Source organism: Oncorhynchus gorbuscha, linkage group LG13 (assembly GCF_021184085.1).
Source record: "Oncorhynchus gorbuscha isolate QuinsamMale2020 ecotype Even-year linkage group LG13, OgorEven_v1.0, whole genome shotgun sequence".
NCBI classification, from domain to species: Eukaryota; Metazoa; Chordata; class Actinopteri; order Salmoniformes; family Salmonidae; genus Oncorhynchus; species Oncorhynchus gorbuscha.
The window spans coordinates 95,760,393-95,777,279 of NC_060185.1; the positions used below are offsets into that span (position 1 = coordinate 95,760,393).

Here is a 16,887-nt window from a genome sequence, read left to right on the forward strand (position 1 = left end):
CCTAAAAATTGTCAAAGACCACAGCCACCCCAGTCATGTGGTCCTTCTGTAGCTCAGTTGGTAGAGCATGGTGCTTGTAACGCCAGGGTAGTGGGTTCGATTCCCGGGACCACCCATACGTAGAATGTATGCACACATGACTGTAAGTCGCTTTGGATAAAAGCGTCTGCTAAATGGCATATATTATTATAGACTGTTCTCTCTACTACCGCATGGCAAGCGGTACCGGAGTGCCAAATTTAGGACAAAAAGTATTCTCAACAGTTTTTACCCCAAAGCCATAAGTCTCCTGAACAGGTAATCAAATGGCTACCCGGACTATTTGCATTGTGTGCCACCCCCCCAACCCTTCTTTTAGGCTACTGCTACTCTCTGTTTATCATATATGTATAGTCACTTTAACCACATCTACATGTACATACTACCTCAATCAGCCTGACTAACCAGTGTCTGTATGTAGCCTCGCTACTTTTATAGCCTCGCTACTGTTATTTTTCACTGGCTTTTTACTCTTGTTTTTATTTATTTACGTACCTATTGTTCACCTAATACCTTTTTTGCACTTTTGGTTAGAGCCTGCACGTGACAAATCAACTTTCATATGATTTGAATGGGTGAAGACAAAAGCGCTCTCCCGGAGGTGTACCAAAAAATTCTAGGGCCATTTTGTCAAAAGTGAGGATACAAGTTTATCAACTTTCAAAGCAGCATTATTTTCCCATTGTTCCTCAACTGTAGTTGATATAGTACTCCTTTATCCAATGTATAAAAAAAACACCATTTCACGCTATTATCATTGCGTTTACTTGATAGCTACCTACACAAATAGCTAGCTAGAACAAAGTGTTAATAAGATAAATTCATTTAAAAACACAAGACCGAATCAAGTCACATTTTTCAAAATCAAGTCTGAAATTTCCAAAATGGAAATGACAAATTCAAAAGCCTTTTTAAACCTCATACACGTTTTACATTTTCCTGCAACAGGGTGTTCACCTTAAGATCCTACCAGAAATAAAACAACAGATTTTGCCCATTAAATTTGTTTCCTTGTAGCAAGTATGGGACATAAAACTGAAAGACAATCACCTGAAGTGTGATTCAACTCGCTGCTTGTGCCCCATTTCCACTCTCCACTTCCACTTTTTTCAAACACAAAACAAAATAAGTAAATGTACAACTTTAAATGGGAGATAGACTCAATGGCGCTGCCCATGCTGTCACAGACGCCATAATAGCACAGATACGTTCACAACTGATTAGGGTTCCCTGGGAAACATGGTTCCTACCATGTCACATAAGCTTCGTTTACACCTTGTGCTAACATGTATGTTTCCTTATCTGATCATTATGATCTAATCACTATCTGATCAAGGTTTGTTGCCTGCACACATGGTATTAAAATGTGTCTCTTATCCAGCCACAGTGTCCGCATTGTAAACAGATTTCCTTGTATTCTAATTATTTCACAAATTTACTCTTTTTTTTAATAATACTTATAGCATCAATATGTCTTAAAATAAATATATAAATAAGTCAATGGTGCTACCTGTCAATGATTTTAGAGGGTGTTAAAATTATGATTTAAATGGTTTGACTGTCGCGATCCATTTGCACTTGTGGTCAGGAAGATGCGTCTTTTAAAACGTTTACACCTGTCTAAAAATGTGGGCACCATCAGAATGTGGACAACAACAGGTTAAAAGGACGCATGCAAGCACCAGTTATAAACGGGGCTAAAAGACACAAAGGAGACGATAAACTCATTTTATTTCTAGATCTGCATTTGTGCCAAATCATGTTTTCTTTTTAAATAGCCCAAAAGACAAAAGTGACAACAGTACCAAACATGAAGTCAAATGAAAATGTATCTATCTTTGATAATTTACCCAGGAAAGGGCTGAAAATAGCCCATATTCATTTAAGTGGCCTTAGAAATAAGCTAAATGAAAATCAATAACCTGCTAATATCCGATAACCTTAATACAGTATATTAGCCATTTCTGAGACTCACTTCGATAATTAATTTGATGATACAGCAGTAGCAATACAAGGATATAACATCTATAGAAGAGACAGAAATGCTTATTGGGGACGTGTTGCTGTAAATATTCAGTGACATATCACTGTAATGCTTAGAGAAGATTTTATGTCGTGTGTTATTTAAGTGCTGTGGTTCACTTGGCATATCTAAAGACTTTTCTTTTGGGGTGTTGCTATAGGCCACCAAGTGCTAACAGTCAGTATCTAAATAATATGTGTGAAATGCTTGATAGTGTACGTGATGTTAATTAACAGAGAGGTCTACTTTCTTGGGGACCTGAATATTGACTGATAATCAAGGTGCCAGGCTCAATAGGAAGCTCCTAACTGTAACCAGTGCCTGTAATCTGGTTCAGGTTATTAATCAACCTACCAGGGTGTTTACAAACACTACAGACAAACAACATCATTCACATGTATTGATCACAGGTTTACTAATACTGTAGAACGTTGTTCTAAACCTGTATCTGTACCCATTGGATGCAGTGATCACAATATAGTGGGTATATACAGGAAAGCCAAGGTTCCAACAGCTGGGCCTTAAATAGTGTATAACAGATCATACAAAATATTTTGCTGTGACTCTTATGTGGATGATGTTAAACATATTTGTTGGTCTGATGTGATTAATGAGGAGCATCCAGACGCTGCACTTGATGAATTTATCCAATTGCTTCCTCCAATTATTGATAAGCATGCATCTGTTATTCCCGAAACTGACTGGATTGACGATGGATTGATGAGGAAATGAAAAACGGTATGAATGAAAGAGATGGGGCAAAGGGAGTGTCTAATAAGTCTAGCTGTACATCTGACTGGCTGACTTACTGCAAATTGAGAAATTATGTGACTAAACTCAACACAAAGAAGACGAAACTGTATTATGAAGCCAAGACCAATAATATGAAGAATGATGGGAAAAAAATGTGTCTAGAAAGACCGATTCAACTCCATCTTTCATCAGATCAGATGGCTTATTCATCACAAAACCATTTGATGTTGCCAATTATTTTTTTACATGTTTTTGTATTTGACCTCCTTTTTCGTGATAACCAATTGCGACCTTGTCTCATCACTGCAACTCCCCAATGGGCTTGGGAGAGGCGAAGGTCGAGACATGCGTCCTCCAAAACATTACCCGCCAAACCACGCTTCTTAAGACCAGCCCGCTTAACCCAGAAGCCAGCCGCCCTCTATGGGACTCTCGGTCACGGTCGGGTGTGACACAGCCTGGGAACTCTGCGATGCAGTGCCTTAGACAGCTGCATCACTCGGGAGGCCCTGTTGCCAATTATTTATTCATTTTAATTTGTTGGCAAAGTGGGCAAACTTAGGCAGGAAATGCCAAAAACAAACAGTGAGCCATCATACTCTTGCATAACAAAAAAAAATATCAAAGAAAAACATTGCATTTTGTAAAGTTAGTGTGGAAAAATTGTTATTGATCAATAATGACAAATCTCTGTGCATTGAAAACTTAGATGGAAAGCTAGCTGACTCTATAGCCACTGCTATCTGTCATATCTTTAATCTGAGCTTAGAGGAAAGTATTTGTCCTCAGGCCTGGAGGGAAACCAAAGTAATTCCTCTACCCAAGAATGGCAAAGTGTCCTTTACTGGTTCTAACAGCAGACCTATCAGCTTACTACCAGCTCTTATCAAACTGTTGGAAAAAAATGGTGTTTGATGAAATACAATGCTATTTCTCTGTAGACAAATGAACAACAGACTTTCAGCATGCTTATAGAGAAGGGCTCTCAATATGTACTGCACTGACACAAATGACTGATGATGTCATGCCTTGACCTTAGAGAGCCTTTAAATTCTCTATTTGGTAGGTCAGGGTGTGACTAGGGTGGGAAATCTATGTTTATATTTCTTTGTTGGCCGAGTATGGTTCCCAGCTGTCTATCGTTGTCTCTGATTGGGGATCATATTTATGGCAGCCCCTTTTCCCACCTTCTGTTGTGGGATCTTGTCTGTTTGTGTTGCACTCCTAACTTTACGTTCAAATCAAATCAAATTTTATTTGTCACATACACATGGTTAGCAGATGTTAATGCGAGTGTAGCGAAATGCTTGTGCTTCTAGTTCTGAGTTGTTTATTGTTTTTGGTGGAACATTTAAAGAAAATGTTCGCCTACCACGCTGCACATTGGTCTTCATTTAACGACAGACGTTACATAAGCTCCCACCACCAACGGACCAAGCAGCGTGGTCAGGAGGACTGGACTTGGGAGGAGATCCTGGATGGTAAAGGACCCTGGACGCAGGCCCGGGGAGTATCGCAGTCTGAAGGAGGAGACAGAGGCAGCAAAAGCGAAATGGTGACGATACGAGGTGTTAGCTCAACGAAGCAAACACGAGAGGGGGGGGGAACGCGGGGAGATTGATGGAGTCAGGGTTCAGAACTGAGCCAACTCCCTGTGCTTACTGTGGGGAGCGTGTGACTGGTCAGGCACCGTGTTATGCGGTGATGCGCATGGTGTCTCCAGTGAGCATTCACAGGTCGGTACGCTCTGTGCCAGCTCCCCGCATTTGCCGGGCAGAAGTTGGCATCCAGCCAGGACAGGTTGTGCCTGCTCCACGCACCAGGCTTCCAGTGCATCTCCCCAGTCCAGTGAGACCTGGTCCGGTTCCACGTACCAGGCCTCCAGTATGTCTCCCCAGCCTGGTAAGCCCTGTGGCAGCTCCACGCACCAGGCTTCCAGTACGTCTCCTCAGTCCGGTGAGACCTGTTCTGGCTCCATGTACGAATCCTCCAGTGATAATCCATGGCCCGGAGCCCCCAGGGATAATTCATGGCCCGGAACCTCCAGTGATAATCCATGGCCCGACGTCTCCAGTGATGATCCATGCCCGGAGCCTGTAGTGATGATCCATGGCACGAAGCCTCCAGTGATGATCCATGGCCTGGAGCCTGTAGTGATGATCCATGGCACGAAGCCTCCAGTGATAATCCATGGCACAAAGCCTCCAGCCTCCGGTCCCCAGTCTGGAGCCTCCAGCGATGGTCCGCAGTCCGGAGTCGTCAGCGAGAAGCTGCAGTCCGGAGCCTCCAGCTGTGGTTCCCAGTTCAGAGCCTCCGGCGATGATCCACGGTCCGGTTCCTCCGGCAACGGTTCGCGGTCCGGAGTCTCCGGCGATGATCCACGGTCCGGTTCCACAGAAGCAGATGGATCAGCGTAGGGAGCGGGGGCTACATCCTGAACCAGAGCCGCCAACGAGGGTAGATGCCCACCCGGACCCTCCCCTATAGGTTCAGGTTTTCGGCCGGGAGTCCGCACCTTTGCGGGGGGGTACTGTCACGCCCTGACCTTAGAGATCCTGTAAATTCTCTATTTGGTAGGTCAGGGTGTGACTAGGGTGGGAAATCTATGTTAATATTTCTTTGTTGGCCGAGTATGGTTCCCAATCAGAGGCAGCTGTCTATCGTTGTCTTTGATTGGGGATCATACTTAGGCAGCCCTTTTTCCCACCTTCTGTTGTGGGATCTTGTCTTGTGTTTTGCATGTGTTTGCACTCCTAGCTTCACGTTCGTTGAGTTGTTTATTGTTTTTGGTGGAACATTTATAAATTAAAGAAAATTTACGCCTACCACGCTGCACCTTGGTCTTCATTTAACAATGGACATTACAGATGATTGGTTGAAGGAAATTGATAATAAGAAGATTGTGGGAGCTGTACTGTTAGATTTCAGTGCAGCCTTTAACATTGTTGACCATAACCTGTTATTCAGAAAATGTTTGCATTATGGCTTTTCAACCTTTGCCATATTGTGGATTTTATTTATTTATATTTTTACTAGGCAAGTCAGTTAAGAACTAATTCTTATTTACAATGATGGCCTACTATGGCCAAACCCAGCCGACGCTGGGTCAATTGTGCGCCGCCCTATGCGACTCGCAATCCCAGGCGGATGTGATTCAGCCTGGCTGGATTCAAACTAGGGACTGTAAATGACATCTCTTGCAATGAGATGCAGTGCCTTAGACAGCTGCGCCACTCAGGATTAAGAGCTATCTATCTAATAGAACTCTGAGGGTTTTTATTTAATGTGTGTATTGTACCACAGGGCAGCTCTCTAGGCCCTCTACTCTTTTCTATTTTCTTTTTTTTCTACTCTTTTCTATTTTTACCAATGACCTGTCACTGGCATTAAACAAAGCCTGTGTGTCCATGGGGCGGCAGCGTAGCCTAGTGGTTAGAGCGTTGGACTAGTAACCGGAAGGTTGCGAGTTCAAACCCCCGAGCTGGCAAGGTACAAATCTGTTGTTCTGCCCCTGAACCGGCAGTTAACCCACTGTTCCCAGGCCGTGGGTTAACTGACTTGCCTGGTTAAATAAAGGTAAAATAAAAATAATAATAAAAATGTATGTGGATGTTGCAACCATATACACATCAGCAACTACAGCTAATGAAGTCACTGAAACCCTTTAGGAATGAGTAGATAGTAATACACTGGTCCTGAACATCTCTAAAACTAAGAGCATTGCATTTGGTACAATATATTCCTTAAGTTCTAGATCTCAGCTGAATCTGGTAATGAATGTGTGGCTGTTGAACAAGTTGTTGAGACTAAATAAACTGTCATGGTCAAACTGTCAAAACATAGATTCAATGGTCATACAGATGGTGAGGGGTCTTTCTGTGCATAATAATGAGTTGCTCTGCTTTTATCCCACTCCAAAAAGCAAGGCTTTAGTTTTGTCTTATTTTTATTATTTTCCAGTCGTGTGGTCGAGTGCTGCAAGGAATGACCTAGTTGAGCTGCAGCTGGCCCAGAACAGAGCGACACGTCTTGCTCTTCATTGCCAGTCTCTCTTGGCTAAGAGTTGAGGAGAGACTGACTGCATCACTTCTTTTTATAAGAAACATTCATGTGTTGAAAATTACAAATTGTTTGCATAGTCAACTTACACACAGCTCTGACACACACACTTACCCCACGATACATGCCACCAGGGGTATTTTTACAGTCCCCAAATCCAGAACAAATTCAAGAATGTGTACAGTATTATACAGAGACTATTGTGTGGAACTCCGTTGCTCAAATGAACCGCAAACTTGGTTTAAAAAAACCCCAGTTAAAGCAACTCCTCACCCCACAACGCCTCTCCCCTATTTGACCTAGATAGTTTGTGTGTATGTATTGATACGCAGGCAACGTGTGCCATTTTTAAATTGATGTTGTGCAGTCCTTGAGCTGTTCTTGTCTATTAATGTTCTGTTTAATGTCATGTTTCATGTGTTGTGTGGAGCCCAGGAAGATTAACTGCAGCTTTCACAACTAATGGGAATCCTAACGAAACACCCCAAAAAATATCAATATTGTTTAATTACAAATTAATATTAACTAGCATGCCAAAATATAAAAAGAAACACTGGAGATGACAGTAATGCATTTGTTTAGGCATGACATGATGTTATAAAGATGACTGCAATTTTAGCAAACCTACTAAAATCTTTGTAGTAATGCGAAATATCAATATGATATATTTGTATATATTTTTAAAACATGTACAAAACATTTCTAAGACTGGGTAATGACTTTGGTGTAATTCAGATAGAGCTTCCAAGAAAAAAAAAACTTTTTGAAAACTTTTTGTTAGACATCTTTCCTTTCGAAAATAACTATATCCAGCTCACAGTTGTTGAGCAACATGAGTAACTTTCTCAAATTGTTCTGGTAGAACGTACCCGGTATTGCACTTTGCAAACTCTTCATCTTCAGTATTATTCACAGTGATCCTTCTTCAAAACGTTTTGTCCAAGAGTAGAAATCCAGTTTAGCAACAGAGATGTAGTAAAAATAGAAAAAGTACATTTAATTTTCAGGTGGCTAAAAGAGAGATATACCTAGGAGTATAAATCCCCCAAAAATATTATGTGATGAGACAAATATGAAATGTTGCTGTATTTATGTAAAAGTATCAATTAATAAATGTAATTTATTTCATTGTATGATATAGAGAACATTATTGTCTGATCTTTATTTTCTGATCATTATTTTCTGATCGAGCATTTTAACAGAGTAACCAGACCAAGGAGAGTGTGGCAGAGTTTCCTAATATTTTTAACCACAACTAACCACTTACTTGATCTTTAGATATGGTAAAGTACGTTCTTATAATCAAAGATAAAATACTTTCAAGTGGACAATGAAAATCACTGTTAATGGAAACATTGGTTTGTGAGGAATGCAGTCGAGGTTAGTCTTTACAGTAGAAAAACTGAAGGAAAAACATTCTCAGTGACGACATCCGTGGTGACATCATATCATGTGTTCTGTGTGGCATTCCAGGGGGTTGTAGGGAGTTGTAGTCCTTAAGGTATTCTCACAACTACAACACAGGCACCAGCCCTTCCAATGTTGAGATTGACCTCCTGTTGGAGACATACAGTAAAGGGTAATGAAAGGTCATTCAGTCTGTCTTAAAAAACTATTACAGAATGGAAGTTAAAGGTTGTGCCTGGCTATTGGAATTCTGGGTCAAAACGCATTCTAAGAAGAACTAAGGAATGATTCAAGTTACCTCAGTCCATTCATTGTTCTGTGCATCATAGGACTCAACAGTGTTCAGGTAGGACGTTCCATCGTATCCTCCGACAGCATATAGCCTGTCTCCTAGCAGACAGATACCTACAGCATCCCTGGGTACACTCAGCGAGGACACCGTGGTCCATGTGTCTGTTTTGGGATCATACCTGCAGTGACATAGAGGGAAATACAAGGATAAAGAGAAATACCTGAAGAAGTGTAGTGAGCACTGGGATATTTAAGAGATACAGAGCAAAGATTAAGCTTGTCCATGGATGAATTCAACAATATATTTTGACAAAATATGTTGTTGTATTTGACTTTTTTTCAAAACTTTTTAAAATAATATTTTCTGTTTAATTGTTTTGACATGATGGTATTCTGTTCATTGATAGGGTTACATGCAGTGTGTATCAGATACAGGTTGATTTTTACAGAACAGCCAGCAGAGGGTAGCAGAAGCCAGATAATCACACTGCTAAAACCAGCTCCAATGGATACAATGACGTGTCTTGTGTTTGACCTGTACATGCAGACAGACAGAGATAATGGCTGTGTTCAAGAGGATCAACCCTGTAATGTGCCTGGGGGTAAATTGTGACTGATCTACAAATAATAATGAGTAGTTATTTATGACGCAAGGTTTTTTGTAGATCTGTCAGTCGGTAGTTGGGACAGTGGTTGTTTACCTCTCTACACAGTCTGTTAGTCTGGGACAGTGGTTGTTTACCTCTACACAGTCTGGGACAGTGGTTGTTTACCTCTACACAGTCTGTTAGTCTGGGACAGTGGTTGTTTACCTCTACACAGTCTGGGACAGTGGTTGTTTACCTCTACACAGTCTGGGACAGTGGTTGTTTACCTCTACACAGTCTGTTAGTCTGGGACAATGGTTGTTTACCTCTACACAGTCTGTTTGTCTGGGACACTGATTGTTTACCTCTACACAGTCTGTTAGTCTGACAGTGGTTGTTTACCTCTCTACACAGTCTGTTAGTCTGGGACAGTGGTTGTTTACCTCTACACAGTCTGTTAGGACAGTGGTTGTTTACCTCTCTACACAGTCTGTTAGTCTGGGACAGTGGTTGTTTACCTCTCTACACAGTCTGTTAGTCTGGGACAGTGGTTGTTTACCTCTACACAGTCTGTTAGTCTGGGACAGTGGTTGTTAACCTCTACACAGTCTGTTAGTCTGGGACAATGGTTGTTTACCTCTACACAGTCTGGGACAGTGGTTGTTTACCTCTCTACACAGTCTGTTTGTCTGGGACACTGGTTGTTTACCTCTCTACACAGTCTGTTAGTCTGGGACAGTGGTTGTTTACCTCTCTACACAGTCTGTTAGTCTGGGACAGTGGTTGTTTACCTCTCTACACAGTCTGTTAGTCTGGGACAGTGGTTGTTTACCTCTCCACAGTTTGTTAGTCTGGGACAGTGGTTGTTTTCCTCTCTACACAGTCTGTTAGTCTGGGACAGTGGTTGTTTACCTCTACACAGTCTGTTTGTGTGGGACAGTGGTTGTTTACCTCTCCACACAGTCTGATAGCCTGGAGCAGTGGTTGGACGCCGGGGCATCATGACCACCCACAGCATAGAGGAAGCTGTTGTACGTGGCCACACCCACCCCTCCTCTCCGCTTCGCCATGGGGGCACACATACTCCACTTGTTGGTGTGTGGATCAAAGCATTCCATCGACCGCAGACATGAGCTCCCGTCCCGACCGCCAACTGCAAACAATCTGTAAGGACAATAAAAGTGTTACAAATCGTATTTTGGATGTTGCTCAGATATGAAATCTTCTTTTAAGGGAGGGAAAATCTCAAGCTTCCTTCGCAGAGAGGAATGGCGGGTTAAAGGAAACATCTTCCTTCCTTGTTGTCTATTTTTTTTTTACCCAGATTCGGGAAGACAATCTAAAAAGGGTAGAGTGAAAACACACTGCAAAACAGTCCGTTGTTTATGTAACGTAGAGCTGTGGTAGTCTAGGCCCAGGCTTACACCCGTAGAAAAGCATTCTTGTTTTAATACGAAAGCTAGGCATTCGCCAAAATGTCTTACATAACATAAGAAGCAGAACTATTTTGTCCCGTTGTGCTGGTGATCAGCTTCTAGTGTGTAAGACATTCTCCTTTTCATGTTGTGCGTTATGTCATAAATAAAGCTTGTGATTTAGTAACAACTGACACTGTCATAATGTTTTAGTCCAGCCACTTACTTCCCGTTGAGTGCGGTGACTCCCATGGTGCTGCGTGGGGTGGACATGCTGGCCACGTAGTTCCACTGTTTAGCCTGGGGGTCCCACCTCTCCACCGTATTCAGGTAACTCCATCCATCATGGCCGCCTACTGCATACATGGGGCCCTCCAACACTGTTATACCTGGAGAGTTACAAAGAGGAGGGAACCATCAACCAGAGCCTACACTGTGTGTGTGTGTGTGTGGCGCTCAACCAGAGCCTACACTGTGTGTGTGTGTGTGTGTGTGTGTGTGTGTGGCTCAACCAGAGCCTACACTGTGTGTGTGTGTGTGTGTGTCTCAACCATGATGCTCATTTTAGAACAGCTAAAGTGCTGCTGGATGAGTCACCGTTGTGTGGAACTGTCTGAATGTAGGCTATTCTATTCTCCAAACAGACCTGGGTTCAAATACTATTTGAAACTATTTCAAATCATTTAAAATAGGTTATTTCCGCTTGATTAAGCTTGCTTGGCTTAATGGAACCAATAGAGTAATCCCAAAACTACAAACTCTGCACGTCCAGAACCAGGCAGGCTAGGGCAAACTTAGTATTTGAAAGATATGAAATAGTACTTGAACCCCAGTCTGTTGTCCAAACAGGATGGATATAAAACACTGTTAATCCTGCTATTGCTGGGGTCACTGAGGAAAGTGATTTTCCAACAACAATGAATAGGAAGTTACAGGACAACACAATAGATAGATTTATCCAGTGCATTCGGGAAAGTATTCAGACCCCTTGACTTTTAAACACATTTTGTTAATGTTAAAGCCTTATTTTTAAAATTGATTCAATTATTATTTTTTCCATCAATCTATGCACAATACCCCACAATGACAAAGTGAAAACAGGTTTAGGAATTGTAGCAAATGTACAAAAAATAAACAAATTGCATATTTACATACGTTTTCAGACTCTTTGCTATGAGAGTCGAAATTGAGCTCAGGTGAGGTGCATCCTGTTTCCATTGATCATACTGGAGATGTTTCTACAACTTAATTTATTTCCTAGTAGAGTCCCTATGGTAGAGTGGTCAGACGGAAGCCACTCCTCACATGACAACCCGCTTGGAGTTTGCCAAAAGGCACATGAAGGACTCTCAGACCATGATAAACAAGATTCTCTGGTCTGATGAAACCAAGATTGAGCTCTTTGGCCTGAATGCCAAACGTCATGTCTGGAGGAAACCTGGCACCATCCCTACGGTGAAGCATGGTAGTGGCAGTAGTACGCCTGATTACCAACAATGAAGAGACAGCCTACAGGGGTGGAGGTGAGGGCCCTGGAAGAGTGGTGCCAGGAAAATATACTCTCACTCAACATCAACAAAACAAAGGAGCTGATTGTAGACTTCAGAGAGGTCAGAGAGAGCAGAGGGAGCACCCACCTATCCACATCAACGGGACCGTGGTAGAGAAGGTGGAATGCTTCAAGTTCCATGGCATACACATCACCGACAAACTGAAATGGTCCACCCACACAGACAGTGTGGTGAAGAAGGCGCAACAGCGCCTCTTCAACCTCAGGAGACTGAAGAAATATGGCTTGGCACCTAAAACCCTCACAAACTTTTACAGATGCACAATTGAGAGCATCCTGTCGGGCTGTATCACCGCTCTGACTTTGCTCATCCAAATATTTATACATTTTTGATTCCATTCCTTTAGATGTGTATGTGTATTGTTGTGAAATTGTTAGATGTAACTTGTTACATATTACTGCACTGTTGGAGCAAGAAAGACAAGCATTTCACTACACCCGCAATAACATCTGCTAAACATGTGTATGTGACCAACAACATTTGATTTGATTTGATCGTGCTTTGGGGATATTTTTCAGCTGCAGGGAAACTAGTCAGGATCGAGGGAAAAACTTGAACCCAATCTAACATCTCTGGAGAGACCTGAAAATACCTGTTCAGCGACTCTCCCCATCCAACCTGACAGCATTTGAGAGGAGACTAGTCAGGATCGAGAGAAAGATGAACAGAGAAAAGTACATAGATCCTTGATGAAAACCTGCTCCAGAGCGCTCAGGACTTCCAAATGGGGCGGAGGTTCACCTTCCAACAGGACAACAACCCTAAAACACACAGCCAAGACAACACAGGAGTGGCTTTGGGACAAGTCTCTGAATGTCCTTGAGTGGCCCAACCAGAGCCCGGACATGAACCAGATTTAACATCTCTGAGACCTCTAGAGACCTGAAAATAGCTGTGCAGCGATGCTCCCCATCCAATCTGACAGAGCTTGAGAGCATCTGCAGAGAAGAATGGGAAAAGCTCTCCAAATACATGTTTGCCAAGCTTGTAGCGTCATACCCAAGAAGACTCAAGTCTGTAATCCCTGCCATAGTTGCTTCAACAAAGTACTGAGTAAAGAGTCTGAATACTTATGTAAATGTGATCTTTTCAGTTGGCTGTTTTTTTTATACATTTTTTTAATACATTTGCAAACATTTCCAAAAACCCATTTTTGCTTTGTCATTTTTGGGTGATTGTGTGTAGATTGATTAGTGAAAACAAACTACTCCATTTCAGAATAAGGCTGTAGGTGAACAATATTTGGAAAAAGTCAAGGAGTCTGAAAACTTTCCGAATGCACTGTATATATTGTCTGATAATGTTCTGGTTTAGGGCACAACATTATTCTAAAGAAACATTGGGTATAAAACCTTCTACATTCTGTACGAATTACGTTAAACCAAAATGGTAATTTTATTTAAACCAGTTGTGGTTGATTTGACATGTGAAAAAGTCGTTCCCTTTTATTCCATAGCCAGCAGCACGTGCAGCTCCTCACATCTTCACAGGAAAACCGTGTTCACCACAAGCAAAGTATAAGAGCTATCTGCTACAGCCCCGATCAAAGGAGACCCGGTAATACTATTCACTGTAACCTCTGGGGGAAACATGTTCACCCATAGCTCATAAATGTCAACCACACATCTCATTCGTCTGTGAATACTTGACTAGAGATCCTCAGTACAAGGACCAATTCCAACTGTGAATCAAGCCATTCCTGATATGAAACGTATGAGAAAAGAGAAAATCAGAGCAGGCATACGGTAGTCTGCCAAGGTGTTATATAGGAATAGTGTAAGTGAGAGAGAGTGAAAGAGAGGGAGGCAGAGAGAGAGAGGGAGGCAGAGAGAGAGAGAGGGAGGCAGAGAGAGAGAGAGGGAGGCAGAGAGAGAGAGGGAGGCAGAGAGAGAGAGGGAGGCAGAGAGAGAGAGAGGGGCAGAGAGAGAGAGGAGGGAGCAGAGAGAGAGGGAGAGGGGAGAGAGAGAGAGGCAGAGAGAGAGAGAGGGGCAGAGAGGGGCAGAGAGAGGCAGAGAGTGAGAGGCAGAGAGAGAGAGAGGGGCAGAGAGAGAGAGAGGGGCAGAGAGAGAGGGGGCAGAGAGAGAGACAGAGAGAGACAAAGAGACGTAGAGAGAGTGAGAGAGGAGAGAGTGAGAGAGGGGCAGAGAGAGAGAGTGAGAGGGGGGCAGAGAGAGAGAGTGAGAGAGGGGCAGAGAGAGAGACAGAGAGAGACAAAGAGAGGTAGAGAGAGTGAGAGAGAGGAGAGAGAGAAAGAGAGACAGAGAGAGAGGGACTCTTTAGAGGGACTCTTTAGGTAGGTACACCTGCAGCTCACCCCCTTGGCAGCAGTACTGTAGACGACTTCATCACCGACCTCAACGCAGAGTCTCTCAGAGCCTTCACAGTCAGCCCACTAACACCTCTCTCAGACCACAGTAAAATCACAGCGTATCTGAGAAGAGTGGAACCCAACCATGAAGCATCACGGCCCAATAAATGACATGGTACAAAACAGGCCTATAGATGGAGTGCAAACAGTACAGAAATCTACCAAAAAGAAATTAGTAGCCAAAAAATACACAACAAATGGACAAGGTTTTAGCCTTAACATTCCCCTACAGCAACAAAGGTGTAAATCTGGCCATTTGGAACATAGACTTTTTATTTAACAAATTAGCCTCCTTGGCTAATCGAAAGAAACAAAAGAGTAAACCAAAAATAATAGATAATGAAAAATTGTCTGATTATGATTGGAGAAATCTAAGGAAATCATTGAGAAATATATCTAATCAAAAACACAGAGAACCAGACAACAAAAATCTACTCGTTCTATATGGGGAAACACTGAAGCAATACAAACACACCTTTTCAGAACAGAAAAAGGAACTGAGGAATCTGTAGAATCAAACCACATCTGGGGAAATTGGAATTGGAATTGGCCATCCAAAATGGGGATATGTGGAGAAATCACTTTGCAAACCTCTACAGCAATATAAACCTCTAGAGCAATATAAACCTCTAGAGCAATATAAACCTCTAGAGCAATATAAACCTCTAGAGCAATATAAACCTCTAGAGCAATATAAACCTCTAGAGCAATATAAACCTCTAGAGCAATATAAAATATAAACCTCTAGAGCAATATAAACCTCTAGAGCAATATAAACCTCTAGAGCAATATAAACCTCTAGAGCAATATAAACCTCTAGAGCAATATAAACCTCTAGAGCAATATAAACCTCTAGAGCAATATAAACCTATAAAACCTCTAGAGCAATATAAACCTAAATATAAACCTCTAGAGCAATATAAACCTCTAGAGCAATATAAACCTCTAGAGCAATATAAACCTCTAGAGCAATATAAACCTCTAGAGCAATATAAACCTCTAGAGCAATATAAACCTCTAGAGCAATATAAACCTCTAGAGCAATATAAACCTCTAGAGCAATATAAACCTCTAGAGCAATATAAACCTCTAGAGCCTAAACCTCTAGAGCAATATAAACCTCTAGAGCAATATAAACCTCTAGAGAGCAATATAAACCTCTAGAGCAATATAAACCTCTAGAGCAATATAAACCTCTAGAGCAATATAAACCTCTAGAGCAATATAAACCTCTAGAGCAATATAAACCTCTAGAGCAATATAAACCTCTAGAGCAATATAAACCTCTAGAGCAATATAAACCTCTAGAGCAATATAAACCTCTAGAGCAATATAAAAAAATACAAATCCTTGAATTAGCAGCCAAGACTATCAGAATCGCGTGGATATCCAAATTATAGAAGAATAATTTTTGGAAAAACTATGCACGCTCCGAACCCAAAAGGCCTGTGGTGCTCATGGTATTTTATATTAAATTATCAAATATACAGACCACATTTTCAAATTGGCTGTAGTAAATTCTTCAACAAAGTCTTTTCCCTCAAAAAGTATTTTCCCTCAATATTTGGAACCAAGGATTTATAAAACCAATCTATTAAAATGGAGACAAATTGGACCCAAATAATTACAGAGGAATTTGCGTTAACAGCAACTTGGGGAAAATTCATAAATAGCAGACATCATTTCCTTGATGAGCACAACGTCCTAAGCAGAAGCCAGATTGGATTTGTCTTTAAATGATCGTACAACAGACCACATTTTTACCCTCCACACTTCTAATTAACATACAAGTAAACCAAAAGAACGGCATAATCTACTTGTGTGTTGTAGACTTCAAGAAAAATTTGATTCATTTTGGCATAAACTAATATAAACGAATAGAAAGTGGTATTGGAGGGAAAACATATGACATCATTGAATAAATGTACACTAAAAACAAATGTGCAGTTAAAATTGGCAACAAGCAAACAGACTTCTTCTCTCAGGGACGTGGAGTGAAACAGGGCTGTCCAACAAGTCCAACACTATTTAACATCTACATTCATTAATGAACTGGCAAAAACATTAGAAGAATCAGCAGCACCTGGTATCACCCTACACAACACTGAAATCAAGTGTCTGCTGTACACAGATGACCTGGTGCTGCTGTCTCCCACTGAGGGTGTGCTATACGCAGATGACCTGATGCTACTGTCTCCCACTAAGGAGGGGTTACAGAAGTACCTAGATCACCTGCACAGGTTCTGTCAGACCTGGGCTCTGACCGTTAACCACAGGTTCTGTCAGACCTGGGCTCTGACTGTTAACCACAGGTTCTGTCAGACCTGGGCTCTGACCGTTAATCTAAAAAAAATGAATAGATTGATATTACAAA

General features: G+C 41.7%; 1 protein-coding gene across 2 annotated transcripts in view; it reads right to left on the bottom strand.

The window, feature by feature from the left end:
* Positions 1–7,374: 7,374 nt before the first annotated feature.
* The window catches only part of LOC123994208 (kelch-like protein 4), a 49,620-nt gene continuing 40,107 nt past the window's right edge, over positions 7,375–16,887 (bottom strand). For both annotated transcript variants that reach the window (XM_046296741.1, XM_046296742.1), the window contains exons 8-11: positions 10,801–10,963; positions 10,111–10,323; positions 8,580–8,751; positions 7,375–8,430 (exon numbers count right to left, since the gene is read on the bottom strand). In XM_046296741.1, the coding sequence (XP_046152697.1) occupies positions 8,371–8,430; positions 8,580–8,751; positions 10,111–10,323; positions 10,801–10,963 (608 nt within the window). In that variant the 3' untranslated portion in view covers positions 7,375–8,370. The remainder of the gene's footprint in view (positions 8,431–8,579; positions 8,752–10,110; positions 10,324–10,800; positions 10,964–16,887) is intronic.